The sequence below is a fragment of the Lemur catta genome, chromosome 1, assembly GCF_020740605.2.
Source record: "Lemur catta isolate mLemCat1 chromosome 1, mLemCat1.pri, whole genome shotgun sequence".
NCBI lineage: Eukaryota > Metazoa > Chordata > Mammalia > Primates > Lemuridae > Lemur > Lemur catta.
Window position 1 is genome coordinate 5,952,112 of NC_059128.1, and position 14,099 is coordinate 5,966,210.

The following is a 14,099-nucleotide window of genomic DNA, read 5'->3' on the forward strand; positions in this document are numbered from 1 at the left end:
AGTATGTTTTATTTTGCCGTCGCCCTCTCAGAGTCTGATACCAGTATTTCTATGGAGACACTTTTTGGAAGTTGAGCTCCGACCCCCAATAAAACAAAGTAAAAACTACCACGCTACTTTTTGAGGGAGATGAAGCAATTGATCATGCCCCCCATTCCCCAGTCGATCCCTTTTCCACAGTCCAACCCTCCCCCCAGGTCCGAAAGCATTTTTGGGTGGGTGGGGACTTGCATTGATTCAATTTACTTCACTCACAGGGCGCCCCGCCCCCCCCTTCTCAGGGGTCCTGCTCCCAGGAGGGGAGGAGGGATGGGGAGGATTTTCTTTTATTTAAAAATATCCTGTCCGCCCTCCCCAACCCCCCGCCCGCTTTTGCGCAGCGGGTGCTCGGGGGGATGAGGAGCGCACAAAAACGCGGTTTGCACGTGTGGCCGGCCCGGGCTGCGGGTGTGCGCACGGGCGAGTGTGTGTGTGTGTGTGTGTGAGTGTGCGCGCGCGCGCGTGTCTCTGTGTGTGCTTTCTTGTTCTCTTACAGGGTACAATGTTAAAAAGCCACCGCTAGTCGCCCCCAGTGCTCCGACTCTCTGGGTCTTTTTGTCTCTAGTGCAGATTAAACGTCACGTCCGCACTTGAACTTGAATTTTATCCCATTGTACAGAGGCAGCCCCAGCCATAGAGAGACCGAGAGCTCCCAGAGAACCCGGACTCCGCCATCTTCACGTTGCAATCTATAGCTCCCAGTCCGCGCCCGCACCGACCCAGGCGCACTGGGCGAGCCGCCCGCGGCCCGCTCCCCCTGGGCCCAAGGCGCCGGGGGAGCGCTGGGGAGCGCTCGCGGGGACTCGGCAGCCCTGCGGCCGGCGCCAGCCTGCCAGGTGAACTGGGAAGGAGCCGCTCCTGGAGTCCCCCAGAGCCTCGGAAGGGTCAGTCTCCGAGAAAAAAACAGGCAGCCCGCAGAAAACCCAGACACAGCCGAACCAGGGCAGTTTTACAATTGCTTCGGGTTTTTTGAGGGGGCGGGGTGAGGGGGGTACGAGACAAGTCCCCAAGTTTTCGTAGCTTTTTTTTTTCTTTGGTTTTTCTTCTTTCCATTTTTTTTATTTGTTTGCATTTTTTCCCCTTTTTTCCCCCTCCTGGTAGAAGTGCGCTTTCCACCTACCAGACCCCAAAAGAAAGTGTCAGGAGCCGGTGCAAAATCCGGTTTAAGTTCAAGAAGACATTTGGAAGTCCAAGAGGCCAAGCAGTTTGAAGAAGTGTAAGGGATTTTTTTTCCTTCAAAAGAATATATTTTTAAGGAAATCAGCCAGTCCGCGGCAAGCAACAGCAGTTTTTTTTTTGCCTCTTTCTCCTATTTTAGATCGAGAGGTTTTTCTTGTTTTTTTTCTTCTCTCAAACAAAACAAAAAGCAGCATAGAAGAAAGAGCAAAATAAAGAAGAAGAGGAGGAGGAAGAGAGGGCAAGAGAGGAAGGGGAAAAAAACACCAACCCGGGCAGAGGAGGAGGCGCGGCGGCGGCGGCAGCGGCGCGGCGGCGGCTCGGACCCTCCCCCGGCTCTCCCCATCAGTGCAGCTCTCCGGGCGATGCCAGAATAGATGCCGGGGCAATGTCCCGCCGCAAACAGGGCAACCCGCAGCACTTGTCCCAGAGGGAGCTCATCACCCGTAAGTGTCTGCGGCGTGTGCGCGAGGGGCCGGAGCACGGGGCTCCGGGCGCCCGGGGCTGGGGACACCGAGCGGGGAGCAGCCAGCCGGGCCGGGCGCCGGGGCCGCCCGCGGGCAGGCAGAGCGGCGACATCGGCCTGGAGCACGGTGGGGGGTGGGGGGCCACAGGAAAGTTTCTCTGCTGCCCGGGGAGTCGCGGCGCTGAGCAGCCGGACGCGCCTCGGGCTCGGGGGCCTGCGGAGCCACCTCCGGGCCGGGGAGGGGGCGCGCAGGCTGGAGGAGGTGTGTGTGTGCGCGCCGAGCCCGGCTGGACGCTAGCCCCTCCGAGCGGCGTGTGTGGCGGCGGCGGCGCTGGTGGCGGGGTTTGGAGAGGAGGGGGAGGGGGCCGGGGGAGCGGAGGGGGAGGGGGGAGCCGGGAAGTGGGGAAAAGTTGGCGAGCGCGTGGGTCCGCACTGACGGCGCGGGCGGAGAAGAGCGGGGTGCGCTCCGGAGTGGGGGAGCCGCAGGGCGAAGGGCGGCCGCCGGCCCCGGTCCTCGGTCGCTGCGCCCAGCCCGGCAGGGCGCAGGCCACGCCGGTCCTGGATTCCGCTGCGGTCTTTCTCTCCCCTCCTCTTGCTATTTGCAAAAGAATCCAGCTGCGCGGCTGTTTGCCGGGCTCAAGGCCCCCCCCGCCCCCCGTTTCCCCACCTCCGTCTGTCTCCGGGGATGATCTTCTTCCCCCCACTCCAAAAAAAGGTGGGGGGGGGATTGGGGTTGGTGAAAAATCCCCGCCACAGGGGAAAAAAAAAAAAGGTTGTCAGGAGTGGGAAGAGAGTGATGCGCTTGTAAAATAGTAAAAAAAAAAAAAGAAAGAAAAGAAAAAAAGAGGAAAAAGAGACCTATCAGTTTCTTATCCATCTTTCTATCTCAGTATCTTTCATCTTCTCCATCTAAATAAACAACGCAGGTCGCAGTGGAAATCCACCGGCCGCGATCGTGTGGATTTCCAGCGAGTGGCGGGGCGGGCAGAGTCAGGCGGCGGGGCAGCGACGCCCCAGCTCCCAACGCCCCTGTCGGGTTTGTTTGGCCAAGGGCGAGAGCGCGCGCGAGCGGGCTAGGTGCCGGGTTGCAGGGGAGTGCGCCCGGGTCCCCGCACACTCGCGCGGGGAAGGTCGCTTCACAGCGCTCTCCGCCCGCAGCAGCCCGCGGGGCCGCTTCTTCGCTGCGCGCGAACATTTCCCCGCCGTTCTTTCTCTCGCAGTGCCCGGGTCGGGGGTCGCCGTTGACTTTTTTTTTTTTTTTAATTGCAATAGAAATAAGACATCCTCTGGGTGCCATCGAGACCGCGAGCAGGTTGTGTTCCTGCGATCCTCCGCGCACCTCGCCGGGCTGGGGCCGGGCTGCCGGTGCGGAGCTGGAGCGGGCTGCGCGCCCAGCCGCCGCCGAGGACTGGCTGCGGGGCGGCCGAGAGCCGAATATTTATGTTATATTTTAAAAAATTTAAATAAATAAATAAATATATAAAGGGGTTTTCCCCTCCCCTGAAAACCCAGCATAGGAGCCATCTGCTCGGAGCAATTGCGGTTGCCATCTCTCCTTTGTTACAGCAGAGACATTAGTAAGAATTTGTGGGTTTATTATTATTATTTTTGGGGAGGGGAATAGATATTAAAGTGGGATTTGCCTTGGGAGAGGGATGCTTTTTTGGAGGGAGGGAAGAGGACTTCTTTTTTTTTTTTTTTTCCCACTGTAACATCAAAGAAGATTCGCTGGTTGCATTTAAAACAAAATGTTTTGCAGCCAGATTTGAGCCTGGTTTGATCAAGGGCTTTTTTGCCAGTTGACATTTCGATCCTTTACCAAGCCACAGCAATCGCTTATTCTACACCCCCACCCCCTTTAGGTGGGGTGGTTGTTAAAACGTCTATACTTGCAGGCGCCTAATTTCTCCAGGAGGCAATTTGCCCCACGTAGCCTCTGTTTAATTGCAAGGGTTGTTTTTGAGGAGGGAGAAGTGGGGGGTTCGGGGAAGGGGGAGTTGTTGGGGGTGCATTGCCAAGCTGGCAGCAACAAGAGCCAGGAGCATTTGCAGTTGTGTGTAAGGGGAAGAAGCAGGTAGGTTTGCTTTGCTTTGGCTCTCCCTGTCCTGGCATTCCTGGGACGTCAGGAGAGAGCCCTGGCCAGAGGACTGGCGGCAGCTGGGCACAGGGGGCAAGGGGTGCCTGGTGCAATGTCCTTCCATCCTTTATTTGTTCCCTGTCTCTCTCAGCCTTGCTCAGAGAGGTGCTGGGGGAGCCAGCTGACACTGGAGCTGGGGCAGGGAGGGAAGAGGGGCAGAGGAGGAGAGCTGGGGAGAAGCAGGGAAGGAGACTGGCCAGCACAGGGAAGCTGCCTTCCAGGGACACACGGGGCCCAGGCCTGGTGTGCGGGTTTAAGCTGGGAGAGTGGTCCAACCAGTTTTCAGACAAGGCTATTTATTATCCAAAAGCTGCTGGCTTTTCTTCTGCCCTGTGTCACCCGGGAGGGACTTGGGAGCAGGCAGGGGAAAGGCAGGAATCGATGCAGTTTAGACTGCGTGGCCGCTGGAAGTGCCTCTCCACAAATGACACAGGAGTCGTGGGTTTAGGGTGCTCTAGAGCTCCAGCTAGCAGAGCGGGTGCTGTCACAGCCCCTGCCTGGGGTTCACATTTTAGGTTTTAAATGTGACAAAAGCCACCTGAAACGTGGTGCATCTTTATCAGTTGGGCGGCAGCCCGCTGTCCTGTGGAGTGGCAGCCTCAGGTTCTTTAGGGATGATGCAACTGAGAATAACTGATGGCCTGGGAAGCAAGAAGTGCACGCAAATAGCATCGATGATCTTTGTGTTGGGGGGAGCTGAGAGAGGCTCCATAATGAGATAGTTAAATTTACAGACAGGGCCAGTGACAAGAGGAGTGAGGTTAACAAAAAGAGTGTGGAAGACAGCTGGCGGTGGGAACCTGGGCTTCTGGTTTGCCTCAAAATGTTTGACCCAGATGGATATGGCTTTTAAAACTGGAGGACAGACACAGCTATTAATAAAAACAAACACAAAATAACACAGTGACAATAGTGAAGAGGGAGGTTAAGGGGAAGCGGCTGACCAGGCAGAGGGTAGGGCCAGAGCCGGCTGGGCAGACAGGGCCAGGGTGGAGGGAAAGGGACTCAGGTCCACGAAGGGGCCTGAGGCTTTCCAAAGAAACCAGAGGAAATAAGATGTCCATGGTAAATTACATAACCCTAATTAAGGTGATTTTCAACAACCCACCAACAGGTTTCCTTGGAAGATTAGTAATTTTGTGTATGAATTCACGATTTTGCAAAACAACCAGAGACCCAGGATTTGACGCAGAAGTTAGGCTAACTTAATTCCATGGTTGCCTTTTAAATTAGGTTTTGCTGTAGCTGTATGTTTTGAAGGTGGCTGCGCTCACAATTATCTTAACTCCCCAGGGTATAGTATATCTCCAGTGGTCCACGTATCTTTCAAAATTGGGCCTCCGATAAATTTCACAAGACATGAACCCTCTTTTTTTTTTTTAGTAGTTGGTGGGGGAGTGAAGTTCTTCTCCCTTCTGCACAGAAGGGAACCCCATATCATTAGAAGTGTGATATAAGTCAGCTGCTCTGATGCCACGGGAGAATAAAAATGTGTTCATCAAAGGTGTTATGCCAGGCTGATTTTATTCATTTGTAATTCACACCTGAGAGAAAACAGCCGTGAGCATATTTTAACAACCCCTAATATTTTTAAAGGATATTTTTTTCCCTACCTGAATATTATGTACATATGCATATTTCTTTTTTTGAGGGAAGGAGGTTGCTGTCTGTTCGTGCCTTGGCCTTGGCAAATTTTGTCTGGCCTTTAAAATATTTCGTAACAGAAAAGTAGTCGTTTCTCAAGTGCTGGGGTAAACGCAGTTGCTTTTGTGAAGCCGGCCTTAGAAACGTTGAGGGAGGCTGGGCTTAGATGGTTGAGTGTGATGCTTCCCTGACCGCTGTGCAGGACTAAATGGGTCTCACATGACCCAGGGGAAGGCCAGCTTTGGGTGCATTTGACAGTCATTAGAATTATGTCTCAGGTGAGATGGGAGCACATCAAACAGTCGGATGACAATAACCAGTTTCTGCCTGTGGAGTGCACCGGTTTCTAGAGCGTTATCAGAATTGGACTCTTGGCACTCTCTTACAGCTTAGAACACGGCTTGCAGCAGCCTTCACTTATCCCCTCCGCATCTCCTATCTCGATTGCTTTGCATTCTCTGTTGCTTGTTGTGATAAAATACTTTCCAAAATAAACTCAGTCGAATTGGCTTTTGGGGATGGCAAGGCTGGGATGCCGAGCCGCGCCTAGCGCCGCCTGGCGCTAGGGGGCGCTCGGTGCCCGTGTCATGCGTGGCGCCTCCGCCGCGGCGGCCAGGACGGCTCCACCGGCGGCCGCGGCAGTTTACGTTGCTGCAAAATGTCTTAAGTGTGAAGTTGTAATATTGATTTTCCTGCAGAGATTTGTGCAGGACAAAATGAGAATATAAGTTTGAGAAATCCATTTTCAAGCTATTGCCATTGATTTACAAGCCCTCACTTGGCAGATGGGGGCATTTTCCTTTTCTTTGAGTTTCTTTTTCTTTCCTTTTTTTTTTTTTTTAACAATTAAAATTGTTAGTTTTGAATGGGTGTGTTTCCCCCATCCGTCTGTGCTCTTGACGCTCTGAAAATTACGTTGGGTTGTTAAGGCATTTGTGACCAGGTGGGGGGGGCAGAGAGGGGTATCAGGGAAGAGCCTACAATCGTTTGGGTTAAGGCATACTGTGGATTTCTGTCCCACATGTCACAGACCCAGGGACAGCCGAGAGTCATGTACCTAACACAGCTCGGTGAATTAAAATCCTTTTAGCTCAGATTTTATAAAACTTGAATTCTCCATCCGTTTATTAGGTAATGTTCCCACCGTACTAAGGGAAATAGCACTGTTCCCCAAAGGTAGAAAATGCCAACTCAAATAACGCATAAAACTTTGTTTGGAGGGAGTGTGTGCCTGCCAGAGCCAGCGCTGGTAATACCTTTCACCCCAAACGGTGCCCGTCATGGATGGCTTTTAATGAGACTATTTCTTCCCTAAACATGTAATTTAGTGCTGGAGAATATGTGTGCTTTTGATCACAGCATTTCTAGATTTACAATGTCTTCTTTTCCAAGTTCGAGAAATATGCAGACAGCACAGTAACCTTGCGTCTTACGCTTGAGTTCAATATGTGAGCAGAAGAGGTTATTCTGCGACAGGAAAGAGTGCTTTATTCTAACCTGAAAGAGAAATAAATTAGGTCAGACAAAAGCCTAGTGCTGTCATCAGCTGGAGAAAGAGCCCTCACTCTCCAGTACAGAGGGCCAGCAATTTATCTGATGATTTCTCTACTTCATTTTAATGTTCAAATCAAGCCAGTTGCAAGCATATAGTGGCAGTGAGCTCACTAGAAAACTCAGAGAAAGAGAGGCACGGTCACTTCACAGCCTTGGGCCAGGCGGGCAGTGGCCTCTGGCATGCAGAAAACTGTTGAAAAAAATTCATTTGAGAAATCCTCGATCCTTTGCCTTGGAACTTGGGGGAGTTTGACAAGCTGTAACTAAACACAGACCACAGATACAATAATGCATGAGAAAATAATATGTATATGTGTGTAAATATATATATATAGGGGGGAGGGAAAAGATGGGAGTTTGGTTCTTCTCTGTTGGAGGCTCTTTCTTCACCTCCTATGGCTTAAGGAAGAAGCCTCTGGTTGCCTGGTTAGGCCTCACCTTTAGCTGAAACTCTCCAAGGACTTTGGCCTCCAGGTTAATGCTAGCATCACATCTGGGGAGGACAAGAGAAAAATAAATGCTCTTTGGGGACTGCACCCTGCACCCCACACAGTCAAGTTATAGATGCCGGCTGCACATCCCTCTCTGAAGACAGTGTTAGCTGTAGACACACTTGCATATTTTTTTAATGCGGATGGGGCACAGAAGAATACCAGGAATGAATGTCCTTGTCATCCGGCTGCTCTGAGCATGGCTTTGTCACTTTGTGGCACTCTTTATTTACTCACACGATCTGGCCTGGGGTCCTGTGTGCTCTGTCCTGTCCCTGCTCCCTGATCCCACAAATCTTCCATCCTGTCTGGGAACCAAACGGCAGGGAGATCTGCTCATGTTTTGCTCCCAGTTTCTCCACCTCTCCCCAAGAAAAGCTGTCCTTTGATTGCCTTCTTGGAGCGGTAGGTTTTCCCCGGACCTGTGTAAAAAGTGCCGAGAGCAGGCTATTTGGAGACACATAAAAGCAGAGGGACACACTTCTTACGTCTTCTGCACGAGCAAGGGAGGGGGGTGAGCAGAACTGTCTCGTTTTTTACTGGCAAAAGTGACACTAGATCGAGGTTTGATTAATGGTGCCACATTCACGGGGACTTTCGTCCGGCATTTTGACATATGCAAGTCTTTTGTGTAGTTGCTGAAATTCAAGAAATTTATTTATTTTTTCTTTTTCTGAGACAGCTGATAATTTGCTTGGGTGTTGAATTAGCCAGCCCAAGCTATTTTACTGTCATGAAATCCCAGACCACACAAAATTAAGTAACTTCAAAGTGAAAAAGAACAACAACAAAAAATCCTCTGTTTTACATAACTTTTTTATGACCCCCTTCCACTGAATTGCTGAAATACAAACACAATTGTGAAATGTTCTGAGTTTTCTACTGAACCTACATGCAAAAATGACTCAAGAAAGTTGAATGCCAATGTTATTGTGATTAACATGTGCCTCAGAAATGGATGCACCACTGAGAATTAAAAAAAAAATGGGGTCATGTTTAAACGCCTACCTTGGAAAAGAGATGGTGAGAGCAGTTCCTGCCTCGCTGTTTTGCTGTCGGCCTCAGAGAATCTGAGCTCCTCCAGCTAAAGCCTCGAGGCCCGGTGTCTTGTGTGGAAGTCCTTCTTTTCTTCCACACCTTTGAAAAAGCATAACGTTAAATAAAACAGATCTCTTCATTTGGCTACAAAGCATGCTTTTATATCACATCATCACGAGCCCTGTTGTGGCTCTGAAGATTTAAGGCATTTGCAGTTTTATAGAACCTGCTGAATGTGTGTTTAGAAGGATTTCTATAGTGGTAAATCTTTTTCTTTTCTTTAAAGCAACTATTTTATTTATCAAAACATAGGTCACTATATTCCTTGGTGTTGTGAATATAGCTTTTTATCTGTAACCTTTTAATAATGGCTAGGATCTGTGAATACACCTGAATGCTGTTTTGCTTATTCATTTTTTTTTCGTGCTGTTGAATTGGTACGACCCAGACTCCTGAGCTCAGTTTTGGGGGTTCTGGAGAGGTGTATGTGGTGGGGGAGGGGAGGAGGTTGGACTAAGTCTATAGAGCAAGTTAGGATATTTTTCAAGGAGCTGTTTTTAATCTGCCTAAGTATCCTAAAACCAGGCTGGAGTTTTGTAGGACAATTTGTACGTATGCGGGTCCTCCCTACAACATCCTACTTGGCCACCTGTCTACTGACCGACCGGGGCTATGTGAGTGAGCTTCATCCTGTATCCAAAACCTCTTCACCGATCAGGAATCCCCACCTTCCTGGAAGGCAGGCCAGGCCCCATACTTTCCCCACTGGCTGAGTCAGCCAGGAACCTGGTCATTTTCTCGGAACGGAAACCCACGTTGGTGACCATGTTTTGTACCGGCTGCCTTCTCTCATCTTCCTCCCAGATGTCAGAAATGGCGACAGAGGCATGTGCTGTGGTTGGCGTGGAGCAGACGGGCCTCAGGGGGTGATGGCTGTGGTGTGCACCTGTTTCTCCAGGGAGGTAGCCTTTGCAGGGTCTCAGGGACGTGCAGGGCTGTGGCACCTGGAACAGGCTGGACTCCTCAGACTGTCTCCTGAGAGGGCAGGGTGTCTGGGCAGAGACAGTTGATGATGCCAGCTTTGGACCCTGCCTGGCATGCCCTCCCAGGGTCCCCACCCTCACCCTCACCTTGTGTCCTAATAACCCTTCTTGACCCTGTGTGGATATTCCTCCTGCCACATCCTCACTCTCATTTCCTTCTCTGCCTGGCACTTCATTATTCCCTGTGCTGGGGGAACTTCATAAAACCTCTTGTCGTGCCTTTAAGCGTCATCTAGTCATAGATTATTTTCTCCACCAAGAATTGATTCCTGTTCTCTCCCATCCACCGTTCTCCATCCCTCCTCCCCACGGTTGTTATTTTCTCTTGGATACAATAAATTAAAAATTGATGGCAGCTCAGAAAGTGTTGTGCTCCGTTGAGTGTGCGTGTTGGTGGCGTTACGGTGTCGCCCAGAGCCTCAGCCCCTCCCTGCACGTTCACAGGGAGGAGAATGAAAAGATCCCTTCGTAGATTATTGGTAAGCATGGGCTTGCTGGCAAAGGCTCTGTCTTCGTAGGAAGCAGGTGTAAAGTCTCCAGTCAGATGCAGAGCTCGGGCATCCTGAATGCTGGATGCTGAACATTTCTTGTAAACACGCGTACACATCATGATGGCGGCTGTGACGTTAGTGGCACACGATTTTAAGAGCCTGGTTCCCCTCCCCCAACACCCTTTCCTTACCCACCCCCCCCATCACTGAAACGGTAATTCTGCATATGTTTCTCCTGGACTGGGGCTTAGCCATCACAGATAGAGATTTGGATTTGAATCAATGCAGGGTAAGGTGGAGCGTGAGCTCACGTGCGACATATGCAGCAATGCACAGGCCCTGTGCCCTGTGGACAGTAGGCGGAATTCCCCAGCGGGCAGGTGCAGGGGCAGTTGTAGAGATGGACCAGGGCAGTCAGGGGCCTTGGAGCCCTTCGTGTAGGGGGATCACTGGCCAGGTAAGGCCTTGCTGAGGGCTTGTTGGCTGTGTGGCTGAGCCAGGGTCAACAATGTCTTTCCATTTCTGTCTTCTGCCCCAAATTCCTTCCCAGCCACGCTCAGGCATGGGGAAGTTTGTCTTAGGATCAAGTACTTCCCCCTCTACTTAACAACGATGCCCATTATTATTTGTGAAGCCTGATTTCATTGCTTCTAAATGCATTTACCAGCTGGGAGGAGGCCCAGCCTTGTAAATAAAATGTGGTTTTGTTGTAAAAGAAAATCTAACTCGTGTGTGTGTGTGTGTGTGTGTGTGTGTGTGTGTGTGTAAATATATATTTGCCCATGTACTTTAGGATTTAGCATTTCAGAATTCACCCAGCCCTCTGATATCTGACATTTGGAACAAGTTGCCTGCTGCATCCATTCATTTTTCCTCTTAATGAGTCAAACATTTTAGCAATTGCTCTACTTTATTCGGCTCATAATATATATTGAGAGCAGCAATATTTTGCAGGACTGTCTGACACTTGGGGAGCTTTTCATGAAAACAGAAATCATCTCAGAGGAAAACCTCATCTTTGCCTTATTTTTTTAAGCCCTGAGTTTTCTGGACCAGGCTGCATGTGGGGCTCATTTGTAAGGTCTGGAGATTTGAAAGGCTGTTTTTATTTGTCTTTTCTCTTTTCTGGTGCTTTTTCATCTCTGGTGGCAGGTCGGACGACTCTGCCTGTCAGAACAGAATCCTGGTCCTCTGAGGCCGGGAGACTCAGGTATCCCCAGGGCAGAGAAAGGGGGTTCTCGGGGGACCAGACCCATTCTCACGTTGCCCATTTCAGGGCTTGGCCAAGTAGCTCTATCTCCTTTTATTTATTTCATTATCAATTCAGTTCTAAGAAGGTACACACACACACACACACCACACGCAGGCAGGCACCCTGCACACCCAGCCCGGTATCCGCCTGCCAGCGGAAATGAAACCACAGTCTTTGGGTGTCTCCAAAGGCCTAGAGCGTGAGCTTTCAGGCCCAGCGAGCTGCCTGGTCCAGTTGCTCTGGCCCAGAAGTTTGGGGTTTGGGGTGACTGTGCTGCCTGAACGCTGGGGGTCACCTTGCCACCTTCCTGGGAAGTAGGAAATGAAGCAAGCAGGCCAAGGCTCAGAGCTCCACAGCCTGGGGGGCGGGGAGAGGAAACCCCATTCTTTGGAGTTGGGGGAACACCCTGTCATCTTAGGGAGTTTTACTTTCAACGCTGAAAGTGGGAGGGGAAGGCGTTTTTTTTTTTTTCTTCTGGTGTCTTTTCCTCCCAGACTCCCTTAGAGACAGTTAGCTGGATGGCTGGTCTGGGAGGTGGAGATCCGAGTTAGGAGTGGAGCCCCGGAGTCCCGGATCATCCCGGGACTGTGTGCAGGGCGCCGGGAGGGCCTGGCTCCCCGGCCGGCCGGTTGGCTGGGCAGGGCCCGACGCAGAAATCAGAGCTGCGGCTCAGTGCATGGCTTTGGACACCTTCAGACTCAATTACTGGGGCTCGCAGGGCTTGCTACACGAGGAAAGTGAAAAGGCAGAGACTGCCAAAAAAAGGAAAGAATACCAGATGTTACCAAAAAAAAAAAAAAAAAAAAAGAGAGAGAGAAAAAGGAAAAAAGTCCTGGTACAGAGTCTTGGCAAGAGAGGGCGTGGGGAGAGAGGGATGCTGTGAACAGGCATATGTGACCTTTGCTAATTTTTAGATGAGTCTGTGTTTCTTTTGAATTAGAAAATGAATTTGAAATTATGTAGCTTAAAACCTACCAGCAGAGAGGAAATACTCCTGTTTGCTGGACTGCTACCCAGGAAGGCGCACATGGCTGAAAAAGTTAATAAAAAACAGCAAAAAAGTACATGGAGATTAAATTAAAAAAAACAATAAACACCTCCTCTCCCCGAGAAAGGATGGTCAGGTCTGGCATGTGGATTTGTTGATGTTGTTTGTTTTCATCCAATGCTCTGCTGACGCCGCGTTTGCCAGGCCCGCGTGGGGGTGACGCTTCACACGGTACCAGGTACGGCACCTCACCCCTGTTTCCTTTGAATTCTCAATTTCTTTATGTCCTTTTTTGCTTTTCAGCTCATTTCCTTTGTGCCTCTTTTTTTTTTTTTTAACAAAACAATATTTTGACATCCTCCTCCCATTTATTAGAGCTCCTTCTCTAAAAATGGCGCACAATACATCCTTATATTTCTAAAGAGCTGTTTTTACAGCCCTCTCCTTTGGCTCTGAAATTATGTATATGTAATTGGTAATTAAAGGTGCGAGCTTTTCAATATAAACAGTATTGCTCAATGTTAGATCATTAAAGGGAAAAGAGGCACCAAATAATTACCTTTTACGTTCTGACAAACCGTTCACAGGAATCCAGTCTTTCCTAGAACCACTGTTCGGCGGGAAGGTTGTGATTACATTTTAAACCATAGCAAAGCATCTTTTCATAAAATAAATTGGTAAATTAATTATGTGGCATTGTCTTCAAACTCCTTTTTAAGTAAACTCTGATTTCTTTTTAAAGTATAATTAATGGTTTCTGGCTTTGTGAGGACTGTTTCTTTACCTTGTAGGTTCTTTTTGTTAGAGATACACAGACAACAGATTTAGGAGTTCCTCAGCTGCGGGGTGTTTTTGTACTGCCACATTTCTGATGCATTTCTACGCGTAATTCATTGAGGACTGTGTCTACTCTCCTGTAACCACAGGCAGGATTTCAAATTGTAATTTGAAAATTACGATTTCCCTTCGTAGCAATACCTACGCCTCTACCCATCCACGTATAGCTCACGCGTGTGCGTTGTGCGTCATATGTCGTATATTCTGTATCCAGCTTTATACAAGGACTCTCCTCAGCCCCGAAGAAGCTTGTGTTCAGGAAATATAGAACAGTGATTTATATGTAGGATGGAAGATGCCACAGAATTTTTTCCTTAAATTATCTGTTCTTTGGCTCTGGCCCGTCAGTAACTTCACTGCCACGGAATGTATTTTCCCCTCTTCCCTTCCTTCTCGCCGCTCTGCTGTGGTTTTCGTTGCCCCTTCCTAAATACCGTACAGCTTAAAATTTACCTGCCTCCTCGAGTTGCAGACCTTTGGCTGCCCCTCGCTCCTCTGAAGTCCCCGCCACTTGCGCCTCCTGTACGACGACTGGCATCTGCTCTTGAAATACGCCAGCCCGAATCTGCTCAGACCCCGAGGGGATATGAAACCTCCACACTGTCCTCCTCTCTTTATTTATGACACTTTCGGCTGCCGATTCTTCCAATTTTCCCTTGAGGGGGTTGCTGCTTTTTGAGACAATCATTAGCTTCAAAATATTCGGGTTCTATGCCCCCTACCAAAAAAAAAAAAAAGAAAAAATGAAGGGAAATCTATCTGCTGCTAAAGAAATATAAAAACATACAGCCCATTGAAAGTGTGGTTTGCTATCTGCCAAGAAATGCTTTTGGAGTCTGAAGAATATTTTTTCTTTTCTTTTTCTGGGAGTGAAAATAAAACCAACAAACAGAGAAGGACAGTGGGGAGTTGATGAGTGTTGGGAAATCTGTGGAGAAGTGAA

The 14,099-nt window shown here is 49.5% G+C and overlaps 1 protein-coding gene across 5 annotated transcripts in view; it reads left to right on the forward strand.

Annotated features, from left to right (window-relative positions):
• The first annotated feature begins 668 nt into the window (after positions 1–668).
• Positions 669–14,099, forward strand: part of BCL11B (BAF chromatin remodeling complex subunit BCL11B) — a 94,923-nt gene continuing 81,492 nt past the window's right edge. For 4 of the 5 annotated variants that reach the window (XM_045561062.1, XM_045561067.1, XM_045561063.1 and 1 more), the window contains exon 1: positions 669–1,661. In XM_045561062.1, the coding sequence (XP_045417018.1) occupies positions 1,604–1,661 (58 nt within the window). In that variant the 5' untranslated portion in view covers positions 669–1,603. The remainder of the gene's footprint in view (positions 1,662–14,099) is intronic. The other variant, XM_045561075.1, reaches the window with a different exon arrangement.